The following is a 13,188-nucleotide window of genomic DNA, read 5'->3' as shown; positions in this document are numbered from 1 at the left end:
AATTAGGCATGCATATACAGTAAATAAAGCTGTTTCAAAAATTGTATTTACACTTTTTTTTCCGCCACAGAGATGATGATGTTAATAATAATTAAGGCAAGTTAACAAAAATGAGAGAATTGATTCAATACACAAGCGTGGAATAGGGGTTAGCATGTCTTTCGGAGTTCGGAGTTCGAATCACAGCTCTGGTCTTTCTGTGTGGAGTTTATATTGGATGTTCTCTGGGATTTTCTGTGCTTATTCTGGCTTCTTCCCACATTCCAAAAACATGCATTCTCATAATAAATAATAATAAATAAATGAATATAATATAATAAATAAGATTTATTTATTTAACCTTTATTTATCCACGTGAGGCAATTGAGAACATTGATGCTCTTTTGCAATGGCGACCTGACTGGAGACAGCAGAGTAAAACAAGGCAAAGTGAAGCAAATGTATTTATATAGCGCATTTCATACACAAGGTAACTCAATGCGCTTTACATGATTAAAAGCATTTAATAACAAAGGGAAAAAAATGCTCATAAAGATTTAAAACAAAGAGAAAAAAAAATAAAAGTACAATTAAAACAGCGTACAGTGCAAGAAATATCATTTAAAAGTGGAAATGCTCTAAAAAGCATGAGAAAAAAGAAGAGTTTTGAACCTGGACTTAAAAACATTCAGACTTGGGGCTGACGTCACTTCTGTTGGCAACTTATTCCATTTGTGTGCAGCATAATAGCTAAATGCTGCTTCACCATGTTTGCTTTGGACTCTGTCCTCCACTATTTGACCTGAGTCTGTCAATCTCAGAGCCCTATTGGGTTTATATTCCATTGGCATTTCTTTCATGTATTCAGGACCTAAGCCATTTAGTGATTTATAGACAAGTAGCAGAACTTTAAAATCTATTCTAAAGCTGACTGGGAGCCAGTGTAAATATTTTAGAATTGGAGTGAAATGTTCTGACCTCTTTATTCTGGTCAGAACCTGAGCTGCAGCATTCTGAATGAGCTACAGCTGTTTAATGCTCTTTTTGGGGAGTCCAGTCAGAAGACCATTACAATAGTCAAGTTTACTTGAGATAAAAGCATCGATGAGCTTCTCCTGGTCTGCTTGGCACATGTAACTCCTTTACTCTAGTTATGGTCTTCAGATGGTAGAAGGCAGTTTTAGTAATTGATTTGATATGACTGTTGAAGGCCAGGTCGGAATCTATCAGTACACCAAAGTTTCGGACCTGGGCTTTGGTTTTTAAAGAGAGTGACTCCAGTTATTTACTAACAGCAATCCTCTTTTCTTTATTGCCAAAAACAATTATCTCAGTTTTGTTGTGGTTTAATTGAAGAAAATTTTGTCTCATCCAGTTATTTATCTGTTTTCGACAGTGACACAACACCTCAATTGAACTGTTGTCTTCTGGAGACACTGCTAGATATAACTGTGTGTCATCTGCATAGCTATGATAGTCAAAAGTTAAAGTTCTGAAGAATTTGATCCCAGGGTAGCATATACAGGCTGAATAAGAGGGGTCCAAGAACTGGCCCTTGAGGGACCCCATAGGGCATTGCCATTTGATGAGATTGAACACTTCCAATGGTTACAAAATAACTCATTTCCTCCAGGTAGGATCTGAACCATTTAAGGACTGTTCCATTTAGTCCGCCCCACGTTTCCAGACCTGTTTATACTGATTATGCCCTTCAACTAACTGGCGACCACTACATGGTGTACCCGATTTCTTGTCCAGCTGGGAAATAATAATGGCAACAGCTTAATAATACCTTTTGCCATCCAAAGGAAGATAATTTAATTTTTCTGCCCATCACTATATGTCGTTGGTGAGATAAATGAACAAAGATGCATTATTTATAGTACATACATAATGTTCATACAAATTTAGCAAAATTGGATCATTTCCAGCAGGACACGTCCTGATCTCTCACGGCACACTAATTTGCCGTGCCACAGTAGGTGGGAATCGCTGCGTATAAAAATTGAATACAAAACCTTCATTTCATTCGAAATAAATTGAGAGTCAAATCTCACTATGACCATGGTCACGTTTGTACTCATGGACCTTTTTGATGGTCCAATTTGCTAATTTATTTCATTATTAGTAACATTATTTATGTATTATTGTTTATTCTTGGCTCATAAAAACTCCAACAACAAGGGAAACATACAGTAGAAATCTAATCAATCGAAATTCGGTCACACGGAATAGCAACACATCTTTTGGAGATGTAATGAGATTCTACGACCGCAGGGGGCGCGCTATTCCTATGAAAATTTCTGGTGGTGTAACACCGAAAGTCTTCCCCGGTCCTCGCTGGGCGGAGTCCAGCGAAAATATAAGCTCCTGTCCGTGACCCGGTTCGTCATGGCGGCCAGAAAGCCTCGCTCGGTGGCCAACCCTTTGGAGTCCGCTATCACTTCACCGAGTGAGAGGATACTGAGAGAATGCCACAGTTTGTATGTCGACAGCGAAAACGGTAAATAATGGAAAACGACGTGGCTGAGCGTCAGTTTTTAGCTAAATTTGCACAATAAATATGAACAGGTAGTCGCAATAGAATGGTATTTTATATATTTGAAGAAAAAAAAACATTCTACTGCTTTTTTTGTAATTTACTTTATGTAGTTACATAATGAAAAGATATAACTTTATGTCTGCACCTGTGCCAGCATGTGACATTTGACACTAGTCCTCTTTAGTGGCTGTCCTGTCAGTCACTGAGCTTTTTTTTTTTTTTTTTTTTTTTTTAAACTCCTATGGGAATTTGGTGCTAACAGACGAGTTTATTCAGTCCTTTTAAATATTAAATAGCAACGATTTAAATGTATAAAATACACTTTTAATGTAAAAATATAGATCCAGACTAAGGCCTCGAGGTTACATGGTTATATCTGTCGCTTCAACGAGAATGCCACTTAGTCTGTTGCATTATAGGACAATGCAGTGTAGAGACACACCTCCACCAAGCCCTCTCAATCTGAATTTGGATGGCACACTTTCACAAATACTTAATATTTTGCATGTACCTATGGCCTTAAAAAAATATGTAGTTATAATTCGATTGACTGTCCTGTCGATCGACTTGCATCCAATGGAGATGCTCATTTGTTGCTCTGCATTCCTGATGACGACTGTATCTTTGGATGTTTATCTTCCAGGCCTGGTCAAGATTGCCAGCAGCCTCGGAGTGCGTCTACTGCCCCCCAGGAAGAAAATTATTGTGATGATCATGGGTAACCACTCTGCAGGAAAGAGCTCCTTCATCAATTGGTAAGATAGTTAAGTGTCGGCCTATCGCCTTCTCACTCGCTTCTCAACCATCTCATGCTCCCACGTGTTGAACAACATAACCGTGTGTTTCATGCTTGACTTGTTTGCACTAAAAGGAAGAAAATTAACCTTGGTTTTAGTCGAGTAAATTGCAGAAAATACGTTTCTGTTATTGATTGCCATCCAAAACATCCTTCAACTATGAAAGTGAACACAATTGCAGAAAAAAAACCTGACATTTAGAATTCAATTATGAATATTTAAAATGTAGGTTCTCTTCAGTCACGTCTATAAAGTGATGCTTCCAAATCCTGCTAAATGCAGCCCACAGACATTGAGAATACCAAATGTATTTATTTGCTGTCTTTTCAGGTATGTCGAAGAGCACATCCAAAAAACTGGTGTTGCCATCGAAACGCAGGGCTTCACGTTCATCACAAGTGGGCGTAAAAGAGAATCATTGACGGTAAGAAGTGCATGCAACACTGACAAGAATAAGGAATGCTTCAGTCCAGCTTGTTATTGTGAAATTTGTACATCTCATGTGAAGGCCGATGAAGAGATCCATTAAATATTTGCTTATATATAAGCATTTCTTAATATGCATGCCAGGCCAATCAGTCTTTGTTAGACACACACACGCACACACGGTTGTAAGCAAAATGACATCGAAGCTCTGCAATGGGATGCTTGTTCATCTTTGATTTGTTGGGGTTGAAACAATTTTTTATTTTTTTATTTTTTATTTTTTTTTAAAGTAAATAATTCAAATATAAACCAACCCAGCGTCAAATATTTTTTTTACAGTGACTGTCATGCAAGTGTAAAAATGAGTTCAACAACGTAAATGTTAAAAACAACAAAACACATAGCTGTGATAGCAGCAAGTGAATTGGGTGTTTTACTACATTGAATGTGTGTCTGCTTCTTATAGGTTTCAATATATATTCTTCTTTTAACACCCCTTGTTGAGGTGAATCTTGTTTTGCCAGAAAACTGCAAAAAAAAAAAAAAGTAATCCTATGCTCACTGAACTGAAGCTCTCTTGAAGTAAACTTGGGTCTTCTTGAGTGACTTTTTATGTGACTTCTTGTGTGATGCAACTTTTGCAATATGTGCTGCAAAAAGCTGAAGAAAAAGCTAAAAAAAAAACGCACACACACGCACACAGACACAGTTAAGTCTTTGCTGCTCTCTGAATGACTCAATGGTCAAAGTTGCATCCATTCTATCATCTGTTTTTGCTCTAGAACTCCCCTATATATGTGACTAATTTACAAAGCCAGTATTTATTGACATATCTTGTATTTATTTCACCATTATTTTCTTACTGGAATTGTTACCGGAATTTGTCCGTCGCAGGACTTTAGGTAGGTCTATTCTATTCTATTCTGAGGAAGCCCAACCATGCTTACAAAAAAAGTATTTCGTCATCTCTTGAAATAAATGTATTTATATTTGTGTGCGGCACTATTTGTACAAAAATGCTCACATTTCTTAACAGGGTTGAGCATGCTAGCATCAATACAACAAGGAGGGAATATGGGCTTGGCATAGGAATGATCGAGAAACTTTTTTGCAAGCCAGTGTACGAACCGCAATTCTCTTTACCACATACAAAACAATAAGCTTCTTTTCTGTGTTTTACACATTTCCTTGAGTGCGTAAAAGGTGGCAATCCCCACAGTGTTACTGATTAAACAATTTGGTGTGCTCACAACATGAGCGATGCCTAATTGCCACGTAGAGCAGCTTCTTAACAGAGTATAAACTGAGTCAGCAGGCACCTTTTCCTAAGATGAAAACGAAAAATTAGTAGTGCAAGCACTCACATCAGAGAGGGCTGGCTGCTCAGAAAACTACTGAAGATCAATTCAATTCCCCTTCTCTCTCTCTCTCTCTCTCTCTCTCTCTCTCGCTCTCTCTGTCTCTGTCTTTTTCTCTCTTTTTCACAGGGGAATGCAACGTTACATCTCTACCCCCATTTTCGACCGCTCCTTGAGTTCAAAGGTAAGCCTTTTTGTAGCGTTAATAAATGCAACTCATACTTCAGATATATACATAGTTAGATAGACAGATGTGTCAGATTTCTATGAGTGATTATAGATTAGCTCTGATTAGCATATAAATAAATCAAAGCAATTGTTCTCCATGCGTCAGCAGCGGTCCAGAGCCTTGGGGATGGCGAGGCGATCGTGTCAGGCAGTGACGTGGTCGGGATGCATGCGTGGGGAGGTTAAAGGAAGGTGGGGGCAGTGATGTATGTCTGTGCAGTGGGATTGAAGCTTCACTGGGTGCTGGCAGTTTGGTGGGAGAAACAGGGTGGTGGGGACAGGCAAGACGAGCTGCTGAGAAATGTCCAACTGCCGTCGGAGACTGCAGAGCACCGCTCCGTGGACCGGAACTTCTGCTCTGGAATACAAGCTTGCTTTTTATGTTAAACTCAATGCTGCCGCTTGGAAACACCCCACAACAGGCGTACTGTATGTGTACCCTGCAGAGCAACTGTGGATGACTCATCAAAAATGCAGTATAGGTCCTTATGGGAGAAGCTGCTGATTATTCTGTTTGAGATATTCTTTTAAATCATGTGTTGTATGACCCTGTATCAGGAGTTTAGTTTGCTGTTCTTACCAGTAAATGCTTCTTGTTGGACCTGCCTAGTCCAAGAAGTTCTCTCCTCGGCTTTATTGCAGCATCGTACACCGGATCTATGGGCGAACTTCGTCACTTACAAGCCCTTGAGAAAAGTAGAGGCCGTGATCAGTCTCTCCTTTTTCTGTTTCTTCATTTAAAGGGCTCAGTAACTGATATATTTTATATGTCACGTATCAGAGGAATACTGCATGCAAAATACACCTCTTTGCTTCCGTGCTAGCTAATGGATGTATTGATATGGAAGCCATACTGACGTGATCAATATAAAGGAATGCTAATGTTCCACAGCAAGCGTCTCTGCTGTGTGCAGCACAAGGATGTGATTTGTGTAGCTTCTTAACACCTGCTTTGCTCTGTGTGTGTGTGTGTGTGTGTGTGTGTGCGCGTGTGTGTGTGTGTGTGTGCGCGTGCGCACGTGTGTGTGTGTGTGTGTGTGTGTGTGTGTGGTTGGTACGTCTCAATAGTGATCCTGTTCTGGTGGGAGTAGAGAAATCTCACAGTGCGTTGCCTCACAGTCGTTCTTCACTGGCTAGCTTTATGTCCCACGCCCTACGCTAAAGCTGCCAGTTGAAGAGCTGTTGTGTGTAACCATGACAACAGACTCCTCTACACAGGGGATGGTGAAAAACTTGACTTATCAAATTCATTGACAGGAGATTCTCCAGGAATTGAATACAGGGTTTATTATAAATATTTTTTTTTTTTTGCCATAATTGTTTTAAAATCTTATTCTTTGCAGGTTAAAATACACACAAAAAAACATGCAATGCAATGGTCTTTTTATAGGTAAGTGTTGTGTAGTAGGGGAGTAAAACTCATTTTTGTTGTGGGCCACAGTACTGTAGTTATGGTTTCCCTCAGAGGTCCGTTATAACTGAAACCATATCAATGTATGATCGCCTCATCCAGTTATTACATGTACACAACATTGATGGAAAACTAGTTTTGTCAACAAGAAAATAAATGTTTAAACTATTGTGACTTTTATTTTAAAAAGGGGTTTGCTAATAATTTTTTTTTTTTTCCTCAACATTAAAAGTGATGCCAATTTGCAGTTTTGGTACGACAGATTTGAGCACGAAACATGATGAAGTAGAGCACATGAAATAATGTGACGAGGAAAATCTGGCCACCTGGTCACCTGTGGTGTATATAATCTGTATAGTACTGTTTATATGTTGTATATTCCAGGTGTTATGGACTACCTGTCGGTGGAGATCTCCACCTCCAAGCAGAAGAAGTTCAGCCTTGTGACCTTTGTGGACACACCTGGCTTGGTGGACGGGGACATGATTTACCCTTTTAATGTCAACAGCGCCATCACATGGCTGGGTAAGTCTGCACAGCGCAATGTGGTCACTGTATGTTTGAGCTGACACTGTTTGTTTTGTTCCCGTGCAGGAGAACAGTCCGATCTGATATTTGTATTCTTCGACCCGATGGGTCAGGCGCTGTGCAGGCGCACGCTAAACATTGTGGAGAAACTGAGTGAGAAATGTGGAGACAAGCTTTTGTTCTACCTCAGCAAGGCTGATGAAGCTGGCAAGGAAACAGATCGACAGGTATCTTGAACTCCCTCCCATCTCCTTTTTCATTTAGATGTTAACCAAAATAAGCCAACATAACCAAAATATATACACACAAAATTCTTTTGTAGAGAGTGATGATGCAGATCGTCCAGGAATTGTGCCGCCGCCAAGGTCTCAACAAATGTGGTTTTGAAATGCCAACAATATATATCCCAAACCCACAGAAGGTAAACTTCAATCTGTATTGTTCTCTACTGCACTGTCATATGTACAGTGCCGAGAAAAAGTGTTTGCCCCCTTCTCAAATTCTCATTTATATTGCATAAGATCATCAAACAAATCTAAATATCAGACAAAGATAACCCAAGTAAACACAAAATGCAGTTTTTAAATGGTTATTTATATATTAAGGGGGGGGGGGGAAATATTCAAAGCTATGGTGTCCTGTGTGGAAAAATTAATTGCCCCCTAATCTTATGAACTGGTTGCGCCACCCTTAGCAGCAACAACTGAAATCAAATGTTTTCTAAAACTGGCAAAGAGTCTTCCTTGCAAAATTATTTTAACTCAACACTGGAGGGTTTTTGATCATGAAGGCACTTTTTAAGGTCATGCAACAGCATTTCAATCAGATTAAAGTCCGGACTTTCACTAAACCATTCCAAAATCTTAATTTTGTTTTTCAAGCCATTTGGAAATTGATTTGCTGGTGTGTTTTGGATCATTGTCCTGCTTCAGAACCCAAGTGCGCTTCAGCTTGAGGTTACAAACTGATGGAGGATTTTCTGTTTGATCAGAATTAATGGTTCTATCAATCACAGCAAGTTGTCCAGGTCCTGATGAAGAAAAGCAGCCCCTGGTCATCACACTACCACCACCATGTTTGACTGTTGGTATAATGTTCTTTTTCTGAAATGCTGTCTTACAGTTACGACAGGTGTAATGAGACAAGCACCTTCCCAAAAGTTAAACTTTTGTCTCGTCAGTCCATAGAATATTCTCCCAGAAGTCTTGAGAATCATTCAGATGTTATTTTTCAAAAGTAAGTCGAGCCTTTATGTTCATTTTGGCCAGCCGTGGTTTTCACCTTGGAGCTCTGCCATGGATGCCATTTTTGTCCAGTCTCTTCCTTATTGTTGAGTCGTGAACATTGACCTTAATTGAGGCAAGGGAGGCCTCCAGTTCATTAGATGTTGTCCTGGGTTCCTTTGCGAACTCCTTGATGACTCTTTGCTGTGCTCTAGGGGGAATCTTTGTAGGCTGGGCAATCCTAGGAAGGTTCCCCACTCTTCCATGTTTTCTCCATATGTGGATAATGTCTCTCACTGTGGTTTGTTGGAGCCTTAAAGCTTTAGAAATGGCTTCGTAACCCTTTCCAGACTGATAAATGTCGATTACTTTATTTCTTGTCACTTCTTGAATTTATTTGGATTGTTGCTTTTTGAGCTCTTTTGGCCGACTTGAGTTTGTCGGGACAGTTTCTATTTAAGTGATTTCTTGATTGAACGGGCCTGGAGTTAATCAGGCTTGGGTGTGGTCAGTGAAAATAAACTCAGCTTTCCCCCCCAAAAGTCCACAGTTAATTTATGATATAACAAAGAGGGGTATTACTTAGTACTTTTTTTTTTCCCCCCTTAAGAAATAAAATCACCATTTTAAAAACGTCATTTTTCGTTTACTTGGGTTGTCTTTGTCAGATACTCACATTGGATTGATGATCTTAAACATTAAACTGGGGAAATTATGCAAAACAAAATAAGAATTTGAGAAGGTGGGCAAATAGTTTTTCACAGCACCGTACACCAATCGGTCACACAACCTGCACGATCAAGAATTTGTCAGTATGCTTAATAATGCTGGACCCATTTTGATGTTAGTCTTAAATCGCAGAGTTTGCTCTTGATTTAAATGTCAATTCCAGGTCTTGCTACGATCTGAGTCTCAATGTTCAGTTGTCCTTGAGGTCGGACAACCATTGATTATCCTGGAATGTAATCTAGTTCCTGTCCACATCTGATGCCTGGAAGAAGATGACTCATATTTTGCAATAAGATTCGAGCACAAGGGCTTGTCAACTAGGGCCACACATTTGACAGTGGCCATGAAGTATAGCTCCATGCTGATTTACAGCCACAGAGATCCACAAACCATCCTCCATCTCAAGTCCAGACCACCTATTTAAGGATCAATTGCAGCCCTGAAAAGTGTACATGCCTGTGTGACTTTCCTCTCTCATATGCAAATGAACACCAAGTAAGAGCTATAATGAGCTTTCTTTTGTCTCACTCAGCCAAGCCGCTGTGTGAACCAGATCCACGGAGTGTGTCAAACCATCGAAAAGACCATCAGCCAGGCTGTGCAGAGGACTTTGGACCAGTTGGAGAAAGACTGTGATTTAATTTGCTCCACCATCAGCAACAGACTACAACAGGACAGGTAAAACACATCAACGACAGCATGACATGGTTAAAACCAATTTGGCTGCTTTAAAGCTTGGTTAAATGTGCAGTAGATAAGTTTCAACTGTACACACATTCCAATGTATATTGAATCCGTCCCCGTTTTATGCACCTGCAGGACTGATGCCACTTACAACAAAAATGTCCGGCTGAACTCGTTCGTGTGCGGTGCTTTGGGAGTCTTCCTTCCTCTTCTCTTCATCCTTAGTTTTGTTGTGAGCACCTTCTCTAAAGAGCAGCTCAGTGAGCTGATGGGCGAAGGGCCTGCACAAACCCTGACTATCTGCACTGTGAGTCTTCGCCCTCATCTTCACCGAACATTTATTGGGTACGCCTACAAAATCTAATGACCTCAGTTGCGGGGTCAAAAGTTACCTTTCACGTAGCTAAATACAAATCTTAGAAAACGAGTATGATGCAGTTCAGTTCAACGCCACTAAACGCCACAATATCCAACATATTTTAAATGAATACTGCTCCAACATTGTCAATCAAAACTAAACTTACCTTTTGCAAAGTTGCTCATGCAAACATTTGTACATCTGTCTGTCTCTTCCCTATTCACTTCACAGGGAATAGTAATGTACGTATGGGATTGGATTCCAGAAAATGGACAAGTTGTTTTTATAATGTTTTTTGGAGCCTTTTGCTACTTCCTACTTATCCTAGCTAAACATTTTTCTGGGTAAGTATCACAAACTCTAACATGAATAGAAATAATTTAAAAAATTTGTTTTCTCCTCAAACCAAAAACACGTAATTAGCGACTAGTCTATGTCATGCGCTGAATGAACATCATTGTGTAGTAGTAAAGTCAATCGACTAGTCTGTACAACTCCTTTTTATTTTTATTTTTTTAAGTCACCACATCACATATCGTAATAATTATAAGTCTGCCTCATCCTGTAGTCAAAGAAACAAGACTTTAACAAAGAAGGAGAAGAGGACGATGAAAGAGTACAGTGATTATATCCTGGATATCGTCAAAACCAAGAAGGTAAGAATCTTCCCACTTTGGCGACTTGTTAACTTTTAACAAAGGCATATTATATTGGATGTGAACCTGAAGGTAAGTAATCCTCAGCTCTTTTATGGCCTTTTGGCTTCTTGCATGCAATTGCTTCACGACTGCCACATCTATATAAAACTTGTCTTTGATATTTATTGCATGATGCCATTCACGACAAGACGGTTAAGTTTCATTTTAGCTGACCGGATTAGAATAGTTTTGTCGAACAACTTTTTTTGTTTGTTTTGATTACATAAACACATACTCTGTCGTAAACAGTAGGAGGATGCACGGTGGAATATATTGTCGCCGTCTATGACTGCGTTTCTAATTTTGTAGAAATTCAGATCATAATTTGTGAACCTAACCCTTTTCATTCATTCCACAGGGTAAATTGTATGAATGGTACCTCCAGCAATGCGTTGCAGAATATGACCTTTGACCCTGGGTTAGACGAATGTACTTCACACTTGTGCGTATATCAGCACAGCGTTGAAAGGTCAGATGTTAGGACAAAATATATGCTGTAGTCTGATGAAACACTGGGAAGTTTGTAAAGATACTGACTGATCATTCACCAAATAATACAGCCATGAGTGATTTTTTAAAAAAATAAGATTTTTATTTTTTTTTTTAAAGATATTAAAAAGTGCCTTTGTTCAGTATAGTCAAGAGACTATGATTGTAGTCATTTAATGAAAGGAGAATAAATTTGAATACCTTTTTTTTTTTTTTTTTTTTTTTAGTTCATAAATGTAGCTGGTTCACAAATTTACTTCTTAATTTATTACCGGCAGCAAAAAAAAAAAAAATCTGTGTTCTTAAACCTAATTGCACCGTCCCCATATATTGTCTTTGGAAGATGCCACAATGTGCTCTTTTAACAAGCAGGTTTTTTTTTTTAACCTTTATTTATCCAGGTAAAGCAATTGGGAACAGATTCTCATTTACATTGCTGACCTGGCTGCAGACAACAGAATAAAACAAAGCAACGCTGTTGTAGTAGCTGGGCATTATTGTCGTTAATTTTTATACCAGTAACACTCCTGCCATTTTTTTGTATACAATACAGTGCAGTGTATCGCATGTCCAGGACAACAATTTGCAAACAATCTAGTGAGCTCCAATTCAAGAGCTGGACGAAAAGAAAATCTGCATTCACAAATATAGTAATGCGCAGTTTTCATTGATACTATTGGAGACTTGTTAAAAATGTTTGAGTTTGCGGTGGTGCATTTTACTGAGATCTGTTTCTCATGAATGGTTTTGGTTACCTTATTGAGCTACGTGACGGGGCAAAATATTAGGAACAGCTCTCCAGTGTGATGCCTTGCTGTTGTACACACAACCACTCTCATCAAAATGCACACATTTTGAAATGAATACCTTTCTCACAGTATCAGTTAAGACTGAGTATTTCCGTATTTTCTCATATAATATTGAGGGTTGAAGGTTTATTCATGTACCAGACGGGTAAGGCGTTTAAAGGGCAGGCTTGTATTTGTATACATTTTTTTATGTATTTTAATATTTTCCACAAATAAAGACGCTTGATTTAAAATTTGTATTAGAATATAATGTAATGTAATATATTCTGTACAGTCTCTTTTATAATGGAATGTGTTTAAAAGCATAACAGCTCATGTACCGGATCTCATTACGTTGTGCTGGTGTCCCAATGAGTTTAAAAAAACAAAAAAAATTTCAAATAAGTCGTCGTGATGCAGTCATGACTGCAGCGTAAATAATACAGCAATAAAGTGTAAATCAGTTTGATCATTTAACACTTAAACACCACAGTTTGGCAACCTATTTATTACCGGAAACAAAGTTTTACGCCAAACTGACACTCCGGGCTTGATGTTGACTTTTTGTTTTTGTTTTTTTTGTTTTTTTTACTGTCACATGATGAAATGCTGAGACAATGGTGTTACATTTCAAGTTTCCACCATTTCAGTGCCGCTATTATCCCGTCAATTGTAAAATTACATAAAAGGTAAAAATCCAGGGATAACTTTTATTTTTTAGCATAAAATTGTGTAATACAAGTTTGTATTGGGTATGTGATCTTCGTGAGTTTAAACGATCTAGATTTGAACAGTATTTTTTTTTTTTTGTGGTATGAAATATGGGAGAAAAAAAAATGTCATTCAAGGAGAAATACTTTTCTGCCTCAGATAATGTACTATGTCAAACGCACACTTGAACTTTGTCACTTCTGTGAAATTCATTAAATATTTTCAACGAACCTTTTCAT

At 38.6% G+C, this 13,188-nt stretch overlaps 1 protein-coding gene across 2 annotated transcripts; it reads left to right on the top strand.

Moving 5' to 3' along the window:
- Nucleotides 1-2,332: 2,332 nt before the first annotated feature.
- si:dkey-98f17.5 (uncharacterized protein LOC569123 homolog) lies at nucleotides 2,333-13,166 on the top strand. 2 transcript variants are annotated; one of them, XM_061673325.1, is made up of 12 exons: nucleotides 2,333-2,482; nucleotides 3,165-3,276; nucleotides 3,649-3,742; nucleotides 5,232-5,286; nucleotides 7,126-7,266; nucleotides 7,336-7,496; nucleotides 7,592-7,690; nucleotides 9,754-9,899; nucleotides 10,041-10,212; nucleotides 10,495-10,607; nucleotides 10,832-10,919; nucleotides 11,320-13,166. In XM_061673325.1, exons 1-12 carry the CDS (start codon nucleotides 2,371-2,373, stop codon nucleotides 11,371-11,373), a joined length of 1,347 nt encoding a protein of 448 aa, XP_061529309.1. In that variant the 5' UTR covers nucleotides 2,333-2,370; the 3' UTR covers nucleotides 11,374-13,166. The 2 variants fall into 2 exon arrangements, with proteins under 2 accessions (XP_061529309.1, XP_061529310.1); XM_061673326.1 differs by lacking the exons at nucleotides 10,832-10,919; nucleotides 11,320-13,166 and having other exon boundaries at nucleotides 10,041-10,250; nucleotides 10,495-10,581.
- Nucleotides 13,167-13,188: the final 22 nt, after the last annotated feature.

The sequence above is a fragment of the Phycodurus eques genome, chromosome 3, assembly GCF_024500275.1.
Source record: "Phycodurus eques isolate BA_2022a chromosome 3, UOR_Pequ_1.1, whole genome shotgun sequence".
In the NCBI taxonomy this organism is placed as follows: Eukaryota; Metazoa; Chordata; class Actinopteri; order Syngnathiformes; family Syngnathidae; genus Phycodurus; species Phycodurus eques.
This window is presented reverse-complemented; position numbering and strand designations above follow the sequence as displayed.